The sequence below is a fragment of the Acipenser ruthenus genome, chromosome 35 (genome assembly GCF_902713425.1).
Source record: "Acipenser ruthenus chromosome 35, fAciRut3.2 maternal haplotype, whole genome shotgun sequence".
Taxonomy (NCBI): Eukaryota; Metazoa; Chordata; class Actinopteri; order Acipenseriformes; family Acipenseridae; genus Acipenser; species Acipenser ruthenus.
The window spans coordinates 4098542-4121263 of NC_081223.1; the positions used below are offsets into that span (position 1 = coordinate 4098542).

General features: G+C 40.8%; 1 protein-coding gene, 8 non-coding genes and 1 pseudogene across 9 annotated transcripts; 7 read left to right on the plus strand and 3 right to left on the minus strand.

Annotated features, from left to right (window-relative positions):
- The first annotated feature begins 3940 nt into the window (after nt 1-3940).
- LOC131705141 (zinc finger protein 418-like) lies at nt 3941-7127 on the plus strand. The gene is made up of 2 exons (XM_059007390.1): nt 3941-3962; nt 5637-7127. Exons 1-2 carry the CDS (start codon nt 3941-3943, stop codon nt 6905-6907), a joined length of 1293 nt encoding a protein of 430 aa, XP_058863373.1. The 3' UTR covers nt 6908-7127.
- A 7619-nt stretch (nt 7128-14746) lies between these two features.
- Nucleotides 14747-14818, minus strand: trnaw-cca (transfer RNA tryptophan (anticodon CCA)). Its single transcript has one exon. It is a non-coding gene; the product is annotated as a tRNA-Trp (tRNA).
- A 628-nt stretch (nt 14819-15446) lies between these two features.
- Nucleotides 15447-15519, minus strand: trnai-uau (transfer RNA isoleucine (anticodon UAU)). The gene has a single exon. It is a non-coding gene; the product is annotated as a tRNA-Ile (tRNA).
- Nucleotides 15520-15658: 139 nt separating this feature from the next.
- Nucleotides 15659-15871, plus strand: LOC131705476 (small nucleolar RNA U3). Its single transcript, XR_009310431.1, has one exon. It is a non-coding gene; the product is annotated as a small nucleolar RNA U3 (small nucleolar RNA).
- Nucleotides 15872-18542: 2671 nt separating this feature from the next.
- Nucleotides 18543-18757, plus strand: LOC131705463 (small nucleolar RNA U3). Its single transcript, XR_009310419.1, has one exon. It is a non-coding gene; the product is annotated as a small nucleolar RNA U3 (small nucleolar RNA).
- A 679-nt stretch (nt 18758-19436) lies between these two features.
- trnal-cag (transfer RNA leucine (anticodon CAG)) lies at nt 19437-19518 on the plus strand. The gene has a single exon. It is a non-coding gene; the product is annotated as a tRNA-Leu (tRNA).
- Nucleotides 19519-19816: 298 nt separating this feature from the next.
- trnai-aau (transfer RNA isoleucine (anticodon AAU)) lies at nt 19817-19890 on the plus strand. The gene has a single exon. It is a non-coding gene; the product is annotated as a tRNA-Ile (tRNA).
- Nucleotides 19891-20060: 170 nt separating this feature from the next.
- trnas-aga (transfer RNA serine (anticodon AGA)) lies at nt 20061-20142 on the minus strand. Its single transcript has one exon. It is a non-coding gene; the product is annotated as a tRNA-Ser (tRNA).
- Nucleotides 20143-21697: 1555 nt separating this feature from the next.
- Nucleotides 21698-21923, plus strand: LOC131705436 (small nucleolar RNA U3; annotated as a pseudogene).
- Nucleotides 21924-22601: 678 nt separating this feature from the next.
- trnal-cag (transfer RNA leucine (anticodon CAG)) lies at nt 22602-22683 on the plus strand. Its single transcript has one exon. It is a non-coding gene; the product is annotated as a tRNA-Leu (tRNA).
- The last annotated feature ends 39 nt before the right edge of the window (nt 22684-22722 follow it).

The window sequence follows — 22722 nt, forward strand, 5'->3', positions numbered from 1 at the left end:
AGACGGCTATCTCTTACAGCGACCTTTTTGAATAGTCAGAGTTTTCTGGTACTTTTTTTTTTTTTTTTTTCAAAAACAATTCACATACATTTTGAACTTTTATATGTTTCCCATAACATCACTCAAGCATTTTGACACTTGACATTGAAGACTATGACTTTGGCACTGACTGGCACTCAGTTCTCTTTTAAAAGCCCAATCATTTGACAACTGCCTGATCATATTCCTCCCACTTTCGCTGTAGAGTCCAGCCAACCCTGACCCTGACACCTGTCAAATACCAGACGGACATGGCTGCCTTTTCTAACCTGGATGCCCTGCCGTCTGCTAACCGCTGTCTCTAATTTTATCCTATTGTTGCCCCCTGGGTTTCTGTTAGAAGGCGCACGTTTAACCACCACATTTTCCCTTAAGCCCCATGTCCCCATGTAGCAGCACTAACCCATCTGGCTGCAGTGCAGGGCATAGGGTCAGCAACACCCGCTCTGGCGGTGGTGGTGGTGGCAGTGGCCACACTGCTGCTAGTGGTGACAACAGCCACTCCTCTGCTGCTGCTGGGGCAAACGGCCACTCAGGCACGGGTGCTGTCGGCTCCAGACGCTCCGACAGGCTCACTTTCTCTCCCCGTGGGAACCATAGCTCCGCCCCCTCTGGTTGACATGACTGCCATTCCCCCTTCCTGGGCTGGCGGTAGCTCCTCCCCCTGAGAATGCTGGGCTGAGAGCTCCGCCTCCTTCTCTGGTAACTTGGCTGGCGGTAGCTCCTCCCCTTTAGACTGCTAGGCTGAGAGCTCCTTCTTTCCTGACCAACAGGATGGCAGCTGCCTTCTTCTGCCCCGCCGCCTTTTCCGCCTCTTCTTATTTTACTGGCTAATGGAACAGAAGCCCCTCCTTCCTTCTCGTCTCCTTTCTTTTCAGTGGCGGACTCGACCTGGAAGCCCTTTCGTCTTACCCATCTCTTCACTCTGCTGTCTGCTTTGCACAAACTGTCAAGGCTGGTGTTGTTTCAAAGAATAATTTGTCCTGTTTAGAATTAATAAAACCTGTAATTATACATTTTACTTGTTTTTTTTAGTTATGTTTATTTGAATCAAACTTAGGTGGAATCGCCACTGTTGGTCAAAATTCTCAGGAATCTACAGGAGGGTTCTGTATTTAATCTGGGGTCTACAGGGTTAATATGACATCTATTGGGGAATATGACTTTATTCCGAATCGGCAGGCTTACCCCCCCCCTGCCAATATACTAGACTTAATATTCAATCACTCTTATTCATTTATTTCTAATACACAGATTTAAAATGATCTTTATTGCTAATCGGCGGGTTTGTCCTCCGATATATTGGAGTTAATATTCAATCACCCTTATTCATTTATTCTATTTTTATACAGCAGATTTGTGAATCAACATATAATCAATGAGTTTATTTCCAATTACTCTCTCATTTACAATCAACAAACAAGGTTATCGTACACACAATTACTCCCAGAAAACTCCTGTAACCTTGACAAGCTTATTGTGCATTCAACTGCTCTCTGGTTTCTCCTGCAACCCAATCTAACAAATGACTCTCTGGGTTCTCTTGCAACCTAGGCTAGCCTTTCCCATTTGCATGTTCAATTACTCTCAACATAGGCAAGCTTTTTTTATTTTTTTTATAAACTTAGTCGTTGCCAGTAATTTATTATTTTCTCCCAATTTGGAATGGCCAATTATTTTATTACGCTTGGCTCACCGCTACCACCCCTGCGCTGACTCGGGAGGTTGAAGATGAACACACGCTGTCCTCCGAAGCGTGTGCCATCAAGCCGACCGCTTTTTTTCACACTGCAGACTCACCATGCAGCCACCCAAGAGCTACAGCGTCGGAGGACAACGCAGCTCTCGGTCAGCTTACAGGCAAGCCCGCAGGCGCCCGGCCAGAATACAGGGGTCACTGGTGTGCGGTGAGCCGAGACACCCTGTCCGACCTAAGCCCTCCCTCCCCCCGGGCGACGCTCGGCCAATTGTGCGCCGTCCCTTGGAAGCTCCTGTCCTCGATCGGCAAAGGAATAGCCTAGATTCAAACTCGCGACTTGCAGACTATAGAGCGCATCTTGCACTCACGTGGAGCGCCTTTACTGGATGTGCCACTCGGGAACCCCCCAGCATAGGCAAGCTTAACTGTATGTACAGTCCCTCTCAGGAAATTAGCAATAAACAACTTGACTCCCTGGTCTTCGCAACCAGAATGGGATCAGGACCATTATACTCTGTATAGTACAGGGTTGCCAGATTTCTACAGTGTTTATAGCCCAAAATCACTTCAAAACTAGCCTCATTTGTTTTTTTTTTACTGAAACCAAGCTTATTACCATTAACATGTAGCCCTATCCTTCAATGCTGCTACTGTTTCCCAAAGAAGAAAACAGTTCAATCTTTTAAAGTTATGCCACCAATCTAATTAGATGATCACATCATTTAAATCAATTAAACAGCCACATCAATTAAATACACCTAACAAATTAAAAAAGGCAAGTTGTTGGCTCTTTTTTGCAAACACAAAAAAGTTAAGTTAATTGAAAGTATGCCCCATGCATTGAAATAACACATAAAAAAACATTTTTAACCTCTTACCTTCAAACTCCTCGTGTAAGGGCCAGCTGTTATCATCACGCAGGTGTATCTCAAGTCAATTTTAAATGTACAAAGAAAAAATTATGTACCAAATAAAACATTTTTACTTATATATATATATATATATATATATATATATATATATATATATATATATATATATATATATATATATATATAATATATTTAGTTTCAAAAAAGCTCCTCTGAGTCTGCACCATCTTCTGCGTTATTTGCTTCATATATGTCGCCTGTAAACAGTGACAGCATTGCTTTGGATGGCTGAAATTGGTTGCAGCAACACTTATTACGCTGCATATATGCTCTGACCCTAAGAATGTTTTCCAACAATTTCTCTTGCATGCGGGTCCTTAGTTTGGTTTTGATTAGGGCCATTTGTGAAAAAGCACGTTCCACTGATGCATTGCTAAATGGTAGGGCTAAAAGAGATAAGGCAAAAAGACCAAATTCAGTGAAATCTTTATCACCAGCTGCATCGGAGTGTTTAGCCACTTCAACCCAGAACTCTTTAATTTGGTTGTCTTCAGTGTGCTCCCAGTGTACATTGTTCAAAGCTCGCCATTGCTGTTCGAGTTTGCCAAGATCTCCATTGTAAAGTGGCAAAAATGATAAATTTGCCATCTGTTCCTTTTTGGAACTGAGTACAACAGTTGGGCTGAGAACGGTAAGTGACTCAAGTTGCTGGATATTAGGAGGCAATCTTTGTTTGATCTCTTTCAGAAACTCGAACATGTAATCTCTGCATCTGTGTTTGATATCCTCTGCTTTCTGAGGTTCGATCTTTGATTGTGACAGTTCTAACTGGAACTTGATCCCGAAGTCCACTGCTGAAAGTGGCAAGCTGTTTCTGTCGGACGTTATGTCAAAATCCATTACAGATGACCATGTTGGAAAATCGTGAGGTTTCATGATTCGTTGGATCAAACTGCGGTAAAATGTCATTAAATCAGCAAGAGGTTTCGCTGGATTGGCACCGTCAAGCTGAAACAGCTTGTTTATTCTGTTGACCTCAGTGACGAGGGGCTGAAAAAAAAACAGATACATTCTGTTTACGCGGTCTGAATGCATCTGGTACAGCAGTTCAGCATTGTAATTCCTTTCAGTGTCCTTTGTAAGCTGAAAGTGCAACTTTAGCTCTTCATACTGAGAAAGCACTCGATCAACACACTGGCTAATTGCAAGCCATCTTGTGTCAGAAAGCTGCAAAATCTTCAGCGGGCCAACATTAATGGTGGCATAGAGATCGCGGTACTTCTTTTGACGCTGAGTGCTGTGGGAAAACCACGAGTATGTCTGTGATACCATGTACTCGATGTTTCGAGGAAGTACGTCCATTGCTTTTGATGCACAGAGCTGCAGTGAATGACAAACACACTTGATGTACACAATTTTTGGATTCACCTCCCTTAACTTTGTTAGTACCGAATTATTTTTCCCACACATTGTATTGCAACCGTCTGTTGCCAGACCAATGCATCTTTCCACTTCTTTTGTTTTCCTTTAAGAATTTTTAACAAGGCTGTTGCAATGCTGTGAGAATCACCGGCTGGCAAGCTAACAATCCCGGTAAATGATACGTTCATGTTTTCTGCTGAAGTACCTGAACACCACACAGAGTTGCTTGTTTGCACTGATGTCTGTGCTTTCGTCCACAATTAGAGAGTATGGCTCTTTGGCGATGTCTTCAAGCATCTCCTGATGAACAATGGGCCCGATGACACATTTTATAAGTGCTGAGCATTTTGTTCTATGAAGACTAATATCCTTCTGTACAACTTCCCTGACTATGCATCCCAAATGATCTACGGTGAGGATGCTGGAAAGGCAAGCAATATGGGCTGCCAGCTTCAACTCGCATATTTTAATGGAATTGTCAACTTGTTTCTTAAATCCTGTGTCAAATAAGCTTCTTGTATTTGAATAGGGAGCTGCATTTCTAATATGTTTCTCTGTCTTACTGTGAGCTAACAGATCGCTGTGATGCGCTCGCACTTCACATTTACAGTACCTACACGCTGCTTTTGAGTCATCGCCAGGTACACGGCTAATCCATGCTTGTAACCCTTTTTCTTTCTCAGTCTTTGCAGTATTTTTTTCAGTATTTAGATTACTTCTTTATTTTTCCTGCTTTTTAGCGGTTTCGATGTTTCTACCCTGTTTCTTAAAATGGCTGCTTTTCACTGTCAATTAACACAATCATTCGTCTCTCACTCCTGTTCACTCGCATGGTCATGCGCAGTGGTGGATGTGGTCATGCGCAATATGTTATTTTATTGGGAAACAAAGTTTTACATAGTTTGTGTGCACTGCGGCGGGTAGGCTGCAAAAGTTTATACATTTTTAATAAAGTTATTCTTTTTTTATATGTATAAAGTAAACTAGCCCAAAAAACCACGAGACCTCTTGAAAGTAGCCCAAAAAGTAGCAACCAGCGACTCCTAAATATTTCCCGCGGCTGTCTTTTTAAAGGAAAACCGCGGACCTGGCAACTCTGGTATAGTATTTCAAACACCCAATCTCTGTCTACTTTACACCACCCCTTAAATCTGTTTTTCGAAAAAGACTAAAAGTTCTAGGCTGACTCTCCTGATCAAACCTTCCGAGATCGGCACAGGGCCCCAGAATCAGAGTGCACAGATTCCTCGTAGAAATGTACAGCTCTGTTACCTCCTACAATCTCCCTATCCTAATCTAGCTGATCGGGCTAGTATTAATAACAGATAGGTACCCATTGCAACCCTTTTTGACAAATAATAAACAATAATCAACAACACCAGAAAAAACAGTATAGTAGGTTACTATTCCTGTGATGAATAAATTAAACTTATACTCACTCATCCTTAGTATTCCTCTAAAGTTCAGTTAAAGAGAGGTTAGAAGGTTCCTTCATGCGTTCAGATGGATGAAATCAAATCAGTTTTGCAGCCTCCCTGGTGCGGACTACACTACAGTTACCTACACTACCTAACCCAGAAAAGGTCATGAAACGACATAATGAGGAAGGAACATTTTCTGCATTTCTTACTTAAAACCGTCTCTGATTTTTCACTCCTGTTTGTTTTTTCCAGGTTCCAGTCCAGCAGTTAAAGCATGGACCCAGTTAAGGAATTTAAAAATACTGAGAGGAGAGAAATTAAAATATACCAGAGGAGAGAAACCGTATCACTGCTCTGACTGTGGAAAGAGTTTCAGGCACTCAGGAGACCTTGTGATACACCAGCGAATTCACACAGGAGAGAAACCCTATCGCTGCTCTGACTGTGGAAAGAGGTTCAAGTCATCAGGACACCGTACAGCACACCAGCGAATTCACACAGGAGAGAAACCGCATTGCTGCTCTGACTGTGGAAAGAGTTTCAGGAACTCAGGAGACCTTTCAAAACACCAACGAATTCACACAGGAGAGAAACCTTATCGCTGTTCGCACTGTGGGAAGAGTTTCAGTCGGTCTGGAAATTTTGAATTGCATAAGCGAACTCACAAAGGAGAGAAACCATATCACTGTTCTGACTGTGGGAAGAGTTTCAGTCGGTCAGAACACCTATTAATACATCAGCGAATACACACTGGAGAGAGACCGTATCACTGCACTGACTGTGGGAAGAGTTTCAGTCGATCGGGACAACTTGTAACACACCAGCGAATTCACACAGGAGAGAAACCATATTACTGCTCTGACTGTGGGAAGAGTTTCAGGGATTCAACAGACCTTGTAAAACACCAGAGAACTCACACAGGAGTAAAGCCATATCACTGCTCCGACTGTGGTAAAAGTTTCAGTCAGTCAGGACAACTTGGAAAACATCAGCGGATTCACACAGGAGAAAAAACGTTTCATTGCTCTGACTGTGGGAAGAGTTTCAGTTCGTTAGCAAACCTTGTTTCACACCAGCGAATTCACTCAGGAGAGAAACCGTATCACTGCTCTAACTGTGGGAAAAGTTTCCGTCACTCAGCATCCTTTGCTGTACACCGGCACATTCACACAGGAGAGAAACCGTATCACTGCTCTCACTGTGGGAAGAGTTTCGGTCACTTGGCATCCTTTGCTGCACACCAGCGTATTCACACAGGAGAGAAACCGTACCGCTGCTCTGACTGTGGAAAGACTTTCAGACGGTCGGGACACCTTGTTTCACACCGGCGCATTCACACAGGAGAGAAACCGTACCGCTGCTCTGATTGTGGGAAGAGTTTCAGTCAGTCAAGATCCCTTGTTACACACCAGCAAATTCACACAGGAGAGAAAAAAAAAAGAAAATGTAAATAATGTTCCTGCATAAAAATAACTTTTATCCATTTTGCTTCCTGGCATTTCAGCACAGCAGTGTGCTGCTGAATAGTGTGGCTGCCCAAGCCGAGGAGACAGTCAGAACAAATCCTTAAATGGAATTTACTAGTGTAACGACCTCGCCCTTAGCACAAAGCCAACCACTATGGAGTGATTACCTCCCTATATTAAATATATCCCATGACAAAAACAAGTTCGACAAACAACTGTTTAAAGGGGTGATCTCAAATGCAAAAATCCAAGTTAGGAGAAGCAATTAGGCCAATCTTGTCAAGCAAATAGGCACAATTGGAAAGGTGCTGGGGCCCAAGATTCACACAATTCTTGCTTCTAACTTGGCGCCTTTTTTTTGATCGCTTCGCTCCACTTTATCGCTCCTCTTGAAATGCTCTTTGTATGATTGAAGTGACTGAGACACACACTCACATTGTAATACGAAAGACATAATTTCGGATTGGATCAGAATCTGAGTGCTCATGTATCACAGAGCAGCTCTCCTGGTAAACCCTTTGAAGGAGGAAACAAACTGCTATTGTTAATTATTTTGCATAGAATGGCACAAGGCAGCTGTAATAGAGTAAATGTGGATGCGCTTTTAGACTGTGTGTTGCTGCTTGCCCCACCTTGTGCAAATTCAAAGTGTAAAACCAGATAACACAACAAGCAGGGCACAAGCTAAGCGATGAGCTGTATTTGATTAGGGAAATAAAAGCTGTTTACTTTGACTATCTGCGTCAGTCTGGATTCTTATAGAAATCAAATGTAAGACAACAAATATACTAGAAGTGTCAGGGGTGGAAGTTGCAGGTTGAGATTTTAGAGTCAGTGTTTCCCTGCATGCATCACTGTGAGCAGCTCCTTCCTCCAGACACAGACCCACACTGGAATGTTTAGATGACTGGGTGTGAGGAGCCTTGTGTTAACAATGGGAGAACTGGGCTGACTGGGGAGGTAACTGCTACTGCCTATTTCAATAGTCTTATTACTGTGTTGTTACATTATGGACAGCAGTGGTGCTCTGGCTCCCTCTTGTGGTCACTATTAATATCTGCTGTGTGTCTCTCGGAGGTCAAATTAATTGCTCTTTGTCATTAAAATGCTGTTTTTATCATCAAACTCTTTGGACTACTTTTCTGAGTATGAACACATCTCTTCTGTATGCAGGTTTTTAAATGATGAAAACAAGAAAAAGAATGAAGTAAAGCAAATAGATTATTGTTTACTTCCTCACATTGTTAAGTAATAGCAGCACTAATGTCCCCCACGGTGGGCTCTAAGACTAGATCATTGACCTGGTCTTTCTTTAAATGATCTTTCACGTTGGACACATTCAAATGTCATCACTGTCATTAAACAACATTTTACATTCATACTGAAATTATTTTATTAATATTGCTTACTTAATAAAATAAAAACAAATCTTCTAAAAATTATAAAATTCAGGGGCTCCTGAGTGGAGCATTCAGCAAAGGCACTGTGCCGGAGTGCAGGATGTGCCCTATAGCCCGGAGAGCGCTGGTTTGAATCCAGGCTATACCACTGACACAGCCTAATCAAACCCAGCTCTGTGCAGTCCGACTGTAGCAGCTCTGCAGCTGCTCTCAGCCTCAGCCCCTGTGGTTACTGTCTATGAGCCAGAGCAGTTCCTGCAGAGCTGAGGGAGGTTTTTGTACGGACGTGTATCACTGTGTGAATGTGTAGCTATTGCCCTGCTGACAGTAATAATCTCCTGCATCTTCAGGCTGCACTCCACTGATGCTCAGTGTAAACTGTGTCCCTGATCCACTGCCACTGAATGAAGCTGGAGTCCCAGAGTGACGGTTAGAAGTAGAATAAATCAGGAGTCAGGTTTCTGCAGGTACCAGTGGATGGAGCTGGTACTAACAAAGCTGTTGGCTGTACAGCGGATAGAGACCGTGTGTCCTGGAGAACAGACTGAGCTGTTGGAGACGGAGTCAGAACAACGTCTGCACTGGACTCTGGAGAAAAAATACAACAAAAAATGATTATAAAATAATAATGCAAGAGTCAAATTAAATAGTGTTGTGTTAGAATACAAACAAAATGTAAAGAAGCGGCTAGACAGATTTACTTCAATGAAAAGTTCTGTTTAAAATGAACTCCAGTCAAGCTTTCAGATTTATAAATAACTATTTAATTATCACCTTGAGCAAAGAGCCCCCGTGTCCCCAGCAGTAGAAGCAATGGCATCATTGTACTGTGTGTTTCAGTGACTCTGAAAGGGCTGAGCAGTGACTCATCAATACTGTGTGTCTCAAAGTGTTTGGAGCAGTGAGGCAGGCACCGGTATACAAAGCAGCTTCCTTTCTACAAATCCTGCTGCTGCTGCTGCTGTCACAGATAGAGGAGATCTGAGCCGTGAGTGAGCACCAGTGCAATTGATAGGGTCGGGTTCACTTTGACTGTTTTCTTCTATTTTTCCCCCAGTCAAAGCTCTCAGTATATCACTGCTGTCTAATATAACTGATCTGTTTGTCTAAACTGACAGTAATATTTCTGTTTCTGTCATCATTTCAATGCTATTGTGTATTAAAGGGTATGTAGTGCCCTACCCCTAGTGGTATACCTTCCCACGTGCTGCTGCTGCTGCTGTAGAAGTAATGGACCTGTCATTTTTCTTTTCATTGGTCACATTTTGACTGCTTCTTACTGTTATAAATTGGACATCTACTTCACTGTCTTTCACAGGCCTTTTCAAGATGTACCTTGAGCAAGCTGCTAGGAGTGCGTTTTCATTATGTCAATCAGAATGATATTTAACAAGCCAGGGGAAAAGGTATCAAACTCCTTGTGGCAAAGTGGTTGCTGATTATGAACAGGTGCAGAGCTGATGCAGTGCAGGAATAAACGGACGAGATTTGTAATCCGGTATGGAAAAATATACGTTTTATTTTTAGTTATAATCCAGGTCTGGTGACCAAATAATAAGCGATGCGTAAAACACGGAGTACAGTAACAGGGATTGCAGCCCTAAACAATAAACACAGCATCTCTCCCACAATATACAACCACGGTCACCAGTCCTGGGTGCATGCTGTAGTGCTCGTGGTGGGTGATACAGGTTAAAGAGTGACAAAGAGTGCAGTGCTGTTCCGGGTTCAGTGCTGGCTCTTACTAACAGCTCCAGAACGTGTTAGCTGTCTATAAACACACAAATAGCAATTATAGACAAGACAAACAAAACAAAAACTCACAATATTCTTAATACACAGTGCACGGGTCCTTCTGGGTCTATTTCAAAACCAAAAACGAAGGAAAAGATTCTCCAGCCCCTTTTATGCGGTTATGCATGACCCCTTGGTAAACGATTGCAGCTGATTCTATTGCCTGCAGCTGCTACCTCGTTTACCTTCCAGGTCAATACATTCCCGCACTGGAGTCTCGTCTTTTTCCAGGCTGATTGACTTCCCGACCCAGGGAATGAACTGTCAGGCCAACCCGTCCAAAGCCTTTCCCTTTCGCTACTTTGTATCCTCACAGGTCAAGAGGGAGATTTACAACCAGAACTCATTATATTTCCATCACACTCGTGTATTGATTTCTTTATTGATTGATTTTGTTTGATGTTTGTGAAAGGGCGCACACAGTGACTGATCACACTCCATTGCCATGGCGATTCCAGCTCACTGAGAAACACATGGCTCTTGTATTGATATGTTGTTTTGAGAAAGTTGGAAAAACCAGCTTTCTTTCATTTGGAATGAGACTAAATTAGTGGGGGGTCTGTAAAAATAAAGTACATCAGTGAATTAACTAATGAAAACCCATTTAAATGAAAGCCTTTTCTATTGAAGTTTAATTTATTTTCCATTAGTTTGCCCCTGTTTTACACTTATATATTAAGAATAGCCCCACAAATTGATGAAAGTGTTTTTCTAAATGATTCTTACCCTGAGTGCAGATGACAAGTGCCCAGATGAAGATGCTGATAAAAGTCATTGTTGTTGTGGATTCTGTTGCCATGAAGGGCAGCTCTCAAACATTAAATTATTATTATTTAATGTCAACAAATGGAGGGGGACTAGACATGGTCACAAAGTTGGTCCTGTTTCAACCATTTTTTCAGTTCTATTAAAAAATAAAACTCTTGTAGTCTGATATACTTTTCATAAAGTCTGGTAGCGTATTCCAGAACATGGCACCCTTAATTGAGCAAGCTGTTTGTGCAAACGTAGTGTGATGTCAAGACACTACAGTCTCCTCTTGTGGTTGATCTTCTGGACAGACCAAAGGTAGATCATTAATGTAGAGACTAAATAACAAAGGCCCAAATATAGATCCCTGTGGGACCCCCATAGTACAGATCCTAAACGCTGATTCACTATTGCTTATTTTAACACTTTGTTTTCTATCTAACAAGTCAGACTCCATCCATTTCAGAGCCTGACCAGACAGGTTAAATTCAGACAACTTGTTAAACTCACAGGGCTATAAACACTCCCAGAGCACTGAAGCATGTGCTGCCAATGCAAAGTGTCTTTTCTTTGCAAATTGTCTTCCTTGGCACAGCAGCCACTTCTAGTCAAGCAGTGCTCTTAAGTGTAAACTCATTTTCAGATGATGCAGTTTGTTTGCAATTCAGAAAAAAACTGAAAAAAGTTGATCTTGCAAGCAAAACGAAAAAATAGAATATAGTTTTCTTTGTGTTGAGTTTGTACAAACACAGCTATTTCTCTCTCTTCTCCCTTCTCTCAAACCATTCATCTTAGCCACGGCTGTGATTATGTAGCTTTGTTACACAGTATAAATAATTATTAATTGTAAAATATTAAAATCAGAGCTGCAGGTTAACAGATCCATCATAAACTTTGTGAAATCAAATCAATTCAAGAAGCAAACATTTTGATTTTGCACATTACTAATGTTGAGTGAAAAGTTTCAAGTTTTTTTCCTGTGGACCTCCTGGACTGTCTCTGAGGACCCCAGGTTAAGAACCACTGCTCTGGATTAAAGAGCATCATTTTATTACGCTCTCTCTCCCTCTTGTGGTCACAGAGTGTAGTGCAGTTTGTGCTGTTTGGTGTTTTGACGAAACATTGACGAGAGTCCCTGCAATGGAGGAACTGTATGGGTGGTTTCATGGTGTAATGGCTAGCACTCTGAATCTAGCGAGCTGAGTTCAAATCTCGGTGCATTTGTGTTTTATTTGTCTTACAAAAACACTTTATACACTGGTTTTGGTTTAAATAACGAATGCTTTAAACTGGTTTAGTGTCTTTCAAAGTAACTATTATTATTATTATTATTATTATTATTATTATTATTATTATTATTATTTTTATTATTATTATTATTTATTTCTTAGCAGACGCCCTTATCCAGGGCAACTTACAATCGTAAGCAAATACATTTCAAGTGTTGCAATACAAGTAATACAATAAGAGCAAGAAATACAATAACTTTTGTTCAAGTGTGACAAACCATAATTCTATAATACAGAAGATAATAGTGATAGTTACATCAGGATATGATTAAATAGTGATAGTTACATCAGGATATGATTAAATACAAAATACTACAGGTTAAACACTTGACAGATTACAGTATTCTGAAGTACAGGATTAAATGCAGATAAGAGCAAAATAAAGCACATTTAAATGAAGGGTGATAGTGTCCCAGGATACAAACAGAGGAGTTCTACAGGTGCTGTTTGAAGAGGTGAGTCTTAAGGAGGCGCCGGAATGTGGTCAGGGACTGGGCAGTCCTGACATCTGTAGGATACACTACTGATACTGCAGATTCCACCCTCGCCCCGCAGTGGAGGAGCGACCTTCCTATAGATGTCAGGACTGCCCAGTCCCTGACCACCTTCTGGCACCTCCTCAAGACACACCTCTTCAGACAGGACCTGTAAAACTCAGCTCTCCCCTTCTGGACAATATAGCACTCTGCCCTTAATGCACTTTAACTTGCACTTATCTGCTCCCGATTTTACTGTATTTAAACCTGTAGTATCGTATCTTATTTTTTTAAAAAATTAGAGAGTGTGTGTGTGTGAGAGAGAGAGAGAGAGAGAGAGAGAGAGAGAGAGAGAGAGAGAGAGAGAGAGAGAGAGAGAGAGAGAGAGAGAGAGAGAGAGAGAGAGAGAGAGAGGCAGAGAGAGAGAGGCGAAGAGAGAGAGGCGACCTGGGAAATGTTTGAGCTGATATATATATATATATATATATATTTTTTTTTAGCAACCCAGCTAGCTAGCTAGCACAGGACGGCTAGTCGATTTGCTAGCGGAGCTTAGCATAGTTATAGCTGACTAGATCTCAAAAAGTGACTAACGTTACAAATATTGGTGTAGCCGTTTTATAAAAGCAATAAGTCACAGCCAAGGCGTTATTTCAAGCCTTTATAATTATTCCCAAATAACACAAACTCTTCCATTGTTAAAAAAAATATATATAAAAAATCTCCCTTTGTGCTTCTCGGAAGGCATACGATGGAGGGCGCAATGCAGTTTTTCAGCCTGGGGAATATTACAAATTAGGAGACTGTGCTTTAAAATACACATGTAGGGCGGGCGTCTCTGTTACAAAGAATTGTCACACTTTGTATTTATCTCCATAATGCGTTGGGACTAAATACGCAGATACATTAAAACTATTTGGAGAATGCGGGCATCGATCCCGCTACTTCTCGCATGCTAAGCGAGCGCTCTACCATTAGAGCTAATTCCCCTTGAGCTATGCCAGCGATTCTCATAGGCTACAACGCAACTTGATATGAGCAATTCAGATTGTCGGCAATGTAGTCTGCCAATTGCAAATTCAAAAAATAAATAAATTAACTAAATAGCAAATATTTTGACGAGAGGTATGTTTTCAATTTCTTCAAAAAGTAGTCTCAGCTCGTTGATTCAGTCGCTTTAAAATCCACCTCTGTGTCCCGATGCAGCAGCGCTGTATGCTGTGGCTCGAGCTTGTTTGACGAGGCAGACAATGCAAAAATGCCAATACTTGTTATTGCATCACATGGCAGAATTAAGGTATGCTTTAACGGCTTGGCTGTCTCAAGTTAGTTTGTATTGTTCAACAGACAGTCAGTATCTTAAAAACAAATAAGCGAAATACTCCGTGTCTGTCTGTACAAGTTTGAAATTTAAATGCGCCGCCCCTGCATGCTCTGCGACGCTCAGCCAATAGGCAGGGACGGGAAGTTGAAAATAATTGTGGGAAATTTTGGATCAGGTATAGAAGCAAAGGTATATTTCAAGGTCTTAAAACGACATTTCCCACAATTCCTTCAACAAGTAGTGACTTCAACAAGTAGTCTGTTTACAACAAAAATACAATCTGTGTTAGGAACGCTATTTTAGTCCGATTTAAAAAAGAAATTAAAATGGTATTGAGTGCTGACAAGAGTTTGGTATCAGCTGTTGATTTCATTGAAACAATCTTTATAGTAAAATGAACACATTTATTCCTCTGGTCGTGTATTGTCTCGCTGACTGCTATCCACCTGGAAGTCACCTAAAGGATAAGGCAATGGCCTCCTAAACTAGGGATTATGGTTTCGTCAGTTTTATTTAAAACAGTGTGTGTGTATTTGTTCTTGGTCTGTGATATATGTGGTCTGTGTTTATAGATCTTGGCACGTTGCACCAAGTAGTCGTGGCCAAGTGGTTAAGGTGATGGGCTTGAACTCTGTTGGCGTTGTGTCCCTTTTTATGTCTTCGTTGTTAATTCTTAAATGACTGTTCAGCTTAAAGGTATCAATTATTACTTGCTGTACATTAAATTCGTCCAAACTAGTATTTGCAAACACATTACAAAATTAAATAGTGTGGAATAGAAACAATGAAGGCTTTGACCTCGACGTGATTTGAACACGCAACCTTCTGATCTGGAGTCAGACGCGCTACCGTTGCGCCACGAATTCCTGTCGTGGTGCATGCTTGTTATGCAATGCTAGAGTGCACAGCAAGCATGCCAAAGGCATGCTAATTCCAATGCTGATACTAGGAAAACACTCGGTATCACCAGGGTCATGGGAAACAGACGACTCAATATTTGTTCGTAGTCAGCAGGGCTATGAAGTTGTCGGAAGTGTGTTTGATTCTCAGCTTAAAAGTAAAGAAAACATAAAACAAAGCGATTTGCTTTTATAATGTTTATTATTTGAAACGTGGGCATAAACACAGTTGTACTGGCTGGGAATCGTCTCGGGTCAATTACTTGGAAAGCAGCTATGCTGACCAATATATCACCAACGAGGGAAAGCTGGCAGTACTGAGTGATACAGATGACGGATTTTCTCAGCGCGTCTCCTCTGAATGCGCACTGGCACAAAGGGGCTTTGCTCATCTAATGACGTGACAGAATGCAATAATGTATTGGGTTAATTTACCAACAAAAGAAACATAAATAAAAGTGTATGTATTTTTTGTGAATAAACTATCTTGCTTCTACGATGGGACCATATACCTTACATCCGCAATCTAATGATCGGCCAAACCCAGAACTACCTTGTCTTGACCAGGGAGTCATATTGTAAAAACAAATTGAAGTGGTTCCACTGGGGATCGAACCCAGGACCTTCTGCGTATAAAGCAGACGTGATAACCACTAAACTATGGAACCTGGTCAGAAAGTGAGTTTTGTGTTTGAAACGCATTGGCAATTATTAACATTACTATGAACAAGTAATATTCTAGAAAGGAAACCGAATCAGACACCATCATGCCGGGAGTAGGGAAGTTGTTTTACCCACATATTTGTTAAGATTTTACTTTCAGGGATCATTTCTATAGTTTGTTTCTAGTGAAATGCGTTTCTAGTGTCTGGTCTCGCTAACCATAACGAGGAGTTACAGTGTTTTCTTCTGAGCGCGTAGCGGGACTTGAATGCTACTTCACTGTAGCTGTTCTTGATCATTGATGAACATTCCGCTCTCTTTTGGGATCGAGCCCCACGTTGGATGTCCTTTTTAAATACAAAATGTAGATGTTTCTTCGAGGCAACAGAGCAATATCTGATTCTGTTCACACTGTATACAGTATTGCAACAAAATTACTTTTTGGTCGTTGTCATATAGCAATTGCTATTGTAAAATGCGTGCATCGTTTATAGTTATAACGATATTGAAATAAATAGTCTTACTTTTGTGGGTTGGCTTCAAACCGTTTCTGTTTTAACACTTGTCATTACATCATTCATGGAGCAACAGTTGGTATGTGCGTAATAAACCCGATCGGGCCTTGATATGACAACCCTAGGCTGTGCTGAAATAAATAATGCGGTTTTCTGCTGTAATGAACGCAGTTTGTCAGGATGGTCGAGTGGTCTAAGGCGCTAGACTTAAGGACTCTGTCTTTCCAAAGAATTCTGTGTTCTGGTCTCCAAGTGGAGGTGTCTGATCAAATCCTCCTCTGACAGCTCAATTTTATTTATTCTTAAAAGGAATAAATGTGTTCATTTTACTATAAAAGATTGTTTCAAGGAAATCAACAGCTGATACCAAACTCTTGTCAGAACGCAATACCATTTTAATTTCCATTTTAATTCAGACTAAAATAGCGTTCCTAACACAGATTGCATTTGGTTGTAAACAGACTACTCGTTGAAGTCAATGAAAAATATTTTGTCCAAACATGTATTTAACTTGTTTTAATATTAAAAATAATGTATTAAATTGAATAACATCTCCGTCGGCCACTGGATCGTGGTCTCAGCCTGGGATGCGGACCTTTGAGAACAGTATAAACGATCTATTAGTGGAAGTAGCTTACATCAGAAATGCCCTCGTTTAACATGCTAGGATGATCGACATCGGTATTCTCCAATTGCTGTGTACATGTTATAACACGTTATGAGTACGAATACAAAGTTGGACACTTTCCTTGTAAGTGGGGGTAAGCACAATTTATTTTCAGATGTAATGTCTTTATTTAGCTCAATCTAGTCCTGCGTAATGCAAATCACATTACTATATTTTTATATTAGTCAAGGCCTATGTAAAGTGTTCTTAAATTGTTTTAACATTAGCATTGGAGAATGCCGAAGTCGATCATCCTAGCATGTTTAACGAGAGCATTTCTCATGTAAGCTACTTCCAGTCATAGATCGTTTATACTGTTCTCAATGGTCCGTATCCCAGCCTGAGACCACGATCCAGTGGCCGACGGAGATGTTTTTCAAAGTAATATGTTATTTGGAATATTAAAACAATCAAGTTAAATACATGTTTGGACACACAGTATTTTTCAGTGACTTCAACAAGTAGTCTGTTTACAACAAAAATACAATCTGTGTTAGGAACGCTATTTTAGTCCGATTTAAAAAAGAAATTAAAATGGTATTGAGTGCTGACAAGAGTTTGGTATCAGCTGTTGATTTCATTGAAACAATCTTTATAGTAAAATTAACAAATTTATTCCTCTGGTCGTGTATTGTCTCGCTGACTGCTATCCATCTGGAAGTCACCTAAAGGATAAGGCACTGGCCTCCTAAACCAGGGATTATGGTTTCGTCAGTTTTATTTAAAACAGTGTGTGTGTATTTGTTCTTGGTCTGTGATATATGTGGTCTGTGTTTATAGATCTTGGCACGTTGCACCAAGTAGTCGTGGCCAAGTGGTTAAGGTGATGGGCTTGAACTCTGTTGGCGTTGTGTCCCTTTTTATGTCTTCGTTGTTAATTCTTAAATGCCTGTTCAGCTTAAAGGTATCAATTATTACTTGCTGTACATTAAATTCTTCCAAACTAGTATTTGCAAACACATTACAAAATTAAATGGTGTGGAATAGAAACAAAGAAGGCTTTGACCTCGACGTGATTTGAACACGCAACCTTCTGATCTGGAGTCAGACGCGCTACCGTTGTGCCACGAATTCCTGCCGTAGTGCATGCTTGTTATGCAATGCTAGAGTGCACAGCAAGCATGCCAAAGGCATGCTAAGTCCGATGCTGATACTTGGAAAACACTCGGTATCACCAGGGTCATGGGAAACAGCCGACTCAATATTTGTTCGTAGTCTGCAGGGCTATGAAGTTGTCGGAAGTGTGTTTGATTCTCAGCTTAAAAGTAAAGAAAACATAAAACAAAGCGATTTGTTTTTATAATGTTTATTATTTGAAACGTGGGCATAAACACAGTTGTACTGGCTGGGAATCGTCTCGGGTCAATTACTTGGAAAGCAGCTATGCTGACCAATATATCACCAACGAGGGAAAGCTGGCAGTACTGAGTGACACAGATGACGGATTTTCTCAGCGCGTCTCCTCTGAATGCGCTCTGGCACAAAGGGGCTTTGATCATCTAATGACATGAAATACATGAAAGTCACCGCAAGCCTGCACCTCACCACATCCTTCACACTGTTAAACTGCCTCATTATGACCAGGCCTCTAATTATGCCTTTCCAATACTTTGAATGTGTTATTGTTCAGTTTAACATGAGAACAACTTGGTAGAACAATCATAATGTCCGCAGGACTTATTTTCCTCGGGTTTCCTTGGCTAATAACGCCAAGGTCGCGGGTTCGATCCCCGTACGGGCCACGGCTTTTCTTCTTTAAAGAAACCACAGCATTTGTAATGGTGCCAAAATGAACATTCTTTAACAAAATGAACTGAAGCAATATGAAGTACAACCAGTAATATTTCAGACTTTTTTTAAATAAACTTTATATATAATGCTAGCGAAATGCGTTTTTAAAGTGTTTGGACTCGCTATCCACGAGGAAGAGTGAGAGTGTTCGTTTTTTAGCGTGAAGGAGACAGCGAGTGTTTGTTTTTTTTTGGCCAACTGCTCCCTGTTATTGATGACCGCTCCAGTGTTCCTTAGGGGGCTGGAGGAAGCGGACACGTTCTGAGTGGGTATCTTACCAAAAGGTACGCAAGACGAACTACAGTTGCAAAGCACTGCTGCTTTTTCGATGATTGATTAAAACTATCAATCTGACTGAAAACACGGATCACATTAATTGTGATCGGTTTTATACCAATAGGCTTACATGACAGGTATTGTGTATAGGCAATGTCATATACATAGAAATGAACACGGACAGTGTTTTTTTAAGGGCTGACTCATTTTAATATTCGAGAGATCTAGGTGTACTAGACAAATATACTGGATTTTTTCCATGTCATAATTGTGCCGCCTGTGATAATGCGTTTGAAACTAGAGATAATGTGAGATAATGTCTGTTACTGGCGGATAGTTTACAAATGTACTCAATTATGTTACAACTTTTGTGTCTACGAAACATATCTGTAACATTTATGTAATGCCTGTGTGTTTTTTTTCATGAAGTTAATTTGCTAACAGACTGTTCTGATTTGTTTCAAACCGTGAAGCGATCGCTCTGTTTGCCGTATATTTTCTGTCTGTAAGAGGAGTGTCCTTGTGATCCCATATAGAATGCGACGAAACAGGTCACCCTCCTTAATATAAACAGATAAAGAATAAGTTCACACCCCCCCAGGTGATTTACTGTAGCGTCAGACATTGGAGGTTCAGCAGTGTACTGCAGTGTTGTGCAAAGTCATCAGTGTAAGTCAGGATGGCCGAGCGGTCTAAGGCGCTGCGTTCAGGTCGCAGTCTCTCTGGAGGCGTGGATTCGAATCCCACTTCTGACAAATCTGTTTGTTTATTTATTTCTTAAAACGTCCACCGAATGCTTGGTAATTTGATTTGTTTTTCTTGTTAGTATTCAAATCACAAGGTCGTTAAATGAGAGAAAGTCACCGCAAGCCTGCACCTCACCACATCCTTCACACTGTTAAACTGCCTCATTATGACGAGGCCTCTAATTATGCCTTTCCAATACTTTGAATGTGTTATTGTTCAGTTTAACATGAGAACATCTTGGTAGAACAATCATAATGTCCGCAGGACTTATTTTCCTCGGGTTCTAGTATCAAGTTTTGAGTGTGTGGCCGGTTAGCTCAGTTGGTTAGAGCGTGGTGCTAATAACGCCAAGGTCGCGGGTTCGATCCCCGTACGGGCCACGGCTTTTCTTCTTTAAAGAAACCACAGCATTTCTAATGGTGCCAAAATGAACATTCTTTAACAAAATGAACCGAAGCGATATGAAGTACAACCAGTAATATTTCAGACTTCCTGAGCTTTAAACATGTATTAACAATGAGCACATACAATCAATTAAAAACAAAGCTTACGTAGTCGGCAGGATTCGAACCTGCGCGGGGAAACCCCAATGGATTTCTAGTCCATCGCCTTAACCACTCGGCCACGACTACATGCTCGCACAATTATTTGTGAAATATCCAAAAGAAGTAAACGAAACCCGTAGTAATGCTGTAGATGGCAGTATAGGCTAACTAATGAACCGAAGTCAAATGTCTTTGTTGAAACTGTCAGATTTGTACAATGCAAGCACACGTGGGAAATGTAAATAAAATATAATTTTTGTTAACGTTCATAATAATGAATACATCTTTATTTCAAAATACGTAGCTATTTAACTGATCTTTTCAAGAAACACCCCCAAAAACAAAGTAGTTATTTAATTGAACTGAAAAATTGACTTGCTTCATGGTTGTTGCCAGAGCACTCGAGCACGTTCTGGCTAGCGTGAGCGGACTTAGCAGATAACAAGATCTACAAAGTATTTCATGCTAATAAAACATACCATAATTATGTTCGTTTTTATTATACACATGGCAACTTACAGAGACTAGGGTGTGTGAACTATGCATCAGCTGTAGAGTCACTTACATTTACATCTCACCCGAAAAACGGAGCACAAGGAGGTTAAGTGACTTGCTCAGGGTCACACAATGAGTCAGTGGCTGAGGTGGGATTTGTACCGGGGGACCTCCTGGTTAAAAGCCCTTTATCTTTAACCACTAAACGTTTGTTGAGACAGTTCAAGCCCTGTAGCAGTGTTTAACTATTTCCTGGATGTTTGCCTTTTGGTCTTACTCTGGAAAAAGTAATAATAATAATAAAAAGTAGGCAAAACCATTTTTTGAGAAACCGCATTTGGGAGAAAAACTAACAGTTTGGAAACACATTTGCAAAGGCATTGGATTCTATTGTGGTGTTTCCGAACTGTTGAACGTTTCTCATTACATGCAGGTTTACTGGCTTGACAAAAAGGCGATTGACGAAAAGAATGCGGCCTGGATAGCAAAATCGCGTCAAGCTGAAATAGCTCAGTTGGGAGAGCGTTAGACTGTAACGGTCCCTGCTTCGATCCCGGGTTTTTGCAAACAACACGACTAGGGCTATTTTTTCTTAATTAATTTTTTGAATTAAAAAAACAGCACATTTTTTTCTTCAGTGTAATTGGAGGAAATAAAAACGTATTATAGTGCCATTTTCTAATGCGATAAAGAAATGCAAAAAGCATCATCTCTGCGTGGGCTTGAAACACCAAAATTTCGATTAACAGCCCAACGTGCTAACCGATTATGGTGTTTTATTACATAACACCTTGGGAGTCTCAACAGAACAGTGTGTATGCATAGAGCTAAAATGGAAACCAAATATATACGATTCAAATGGGAATCGTATTCAGATTGTAAGCACAAATTTGATAGACTTCACAGTGCAAAGGAGGAAGGCAGACAATGCAAATGAGGCAACTGGCTCCTACTTTTTAAATCATACGAGAAACTTGAACCCAATTTAGCTTTTAACCGCCTGCAGTTTGGAATGAGTTTGAAATGTTGTTGTAACACCTCACTGGGCAACAGCAATTGCATTATATGAAAGCTCCTGTCTATTTGTCAGCGGCACAGCTACCGGTGCCACTCAGAGTTGGAGGGAGACGGTCGGCCACTTGCCCATAAAACAATACTTTCCGGGAACATTTCTATAGTGATTTGCCAGCGAAATGCGTTTATAAAGTGTTTGGACTCGCTATCCACGAGGAAGAGTGAGAGTGTTCGTTTTTGAGCGTGAAGGAGACAGCGAGTGTTTGTTTTTTTTTTTTTTTGGCCAACTGCTCCCTGTTATTGATGACCGCTCCAGTGTTCCTTAGGGGGCTGGAGGAAGCAGACACGTTCTGAGTGGGTATCTTGCCTAAAGGTACACAAGATGAACTACAGTTGCAAAGCACTGCTGCTTTTTAGATGATTGATTAAAACTATCAATCTGACTGAAAACACAGATCACATTAATTGTGATCGGTTTGATACCAATAGGCTTACATGACAGGTATTGTGTATAGACAATGTCATATACATAGAAATGAACACGGACAGTGTTTTTTTAAGGGCTCTCATTTTAATGTTCGAGAGATCTAGGTGTACTGGACAAATATACTGGATTTTTTCCATGTCGTAATTGTGCCGCCTGTGATAATGCGTTTGAAACTAGAGATAATGTGAGATAATGTCTGTTACTGGCGGATAGTTTACAAATGTACTCAATTATGTTACAACTTTTGTGTCTACGAAACATATCTGTAACATTTATGTAATGCCTGTGTGTTTTTTTTCATGAAGTTAATTTGCTAACAGACTGTTCTGATTTGTTTCTAACCGTGAAGCGATCGCTCTGTTTGCCGTATATTTTCTGTCTGTAAGAGGAGTGTCCTTGTGATCCCATATAGAATGCGACGAAACAGGTCGCCCTCCTTAATATAAACAGATAAAGAATAAGTTCACACACACCCCAGGTGATTTACTGTAGCGTCAGACATTGGAGGTTCAGCAGTGTACTGCAGTGTTGTGCAAAGTCGTCAGTGTAAGTCAGGATGGCCGAGCGGTCTAAGGCGCTGCGTTCAGGTCGCAGTCTCTCTGGAGGCGTGGGTTCGAATCCCACTTCTGACAAATCTGTTTGTTTATTTATTTCTTAAAACGTCCACCGAA

What these genes read in the sequence shown, in the direction of transcription:
- LOC131705141 (XM_059007390.1), top strand. Translation starts at nt 3,941, where the DNA reads ATGTACTCGATGTTTCGAGGAA. An exon ending in GTACTCGATGTTTCGAGGAA is followed by an intron (nt 3,963 to 5,636) that starts GTACGTCCATTG and finishes CGACATAATGAG; the next exon opens with GAAGGAACATTTTCTGCATT.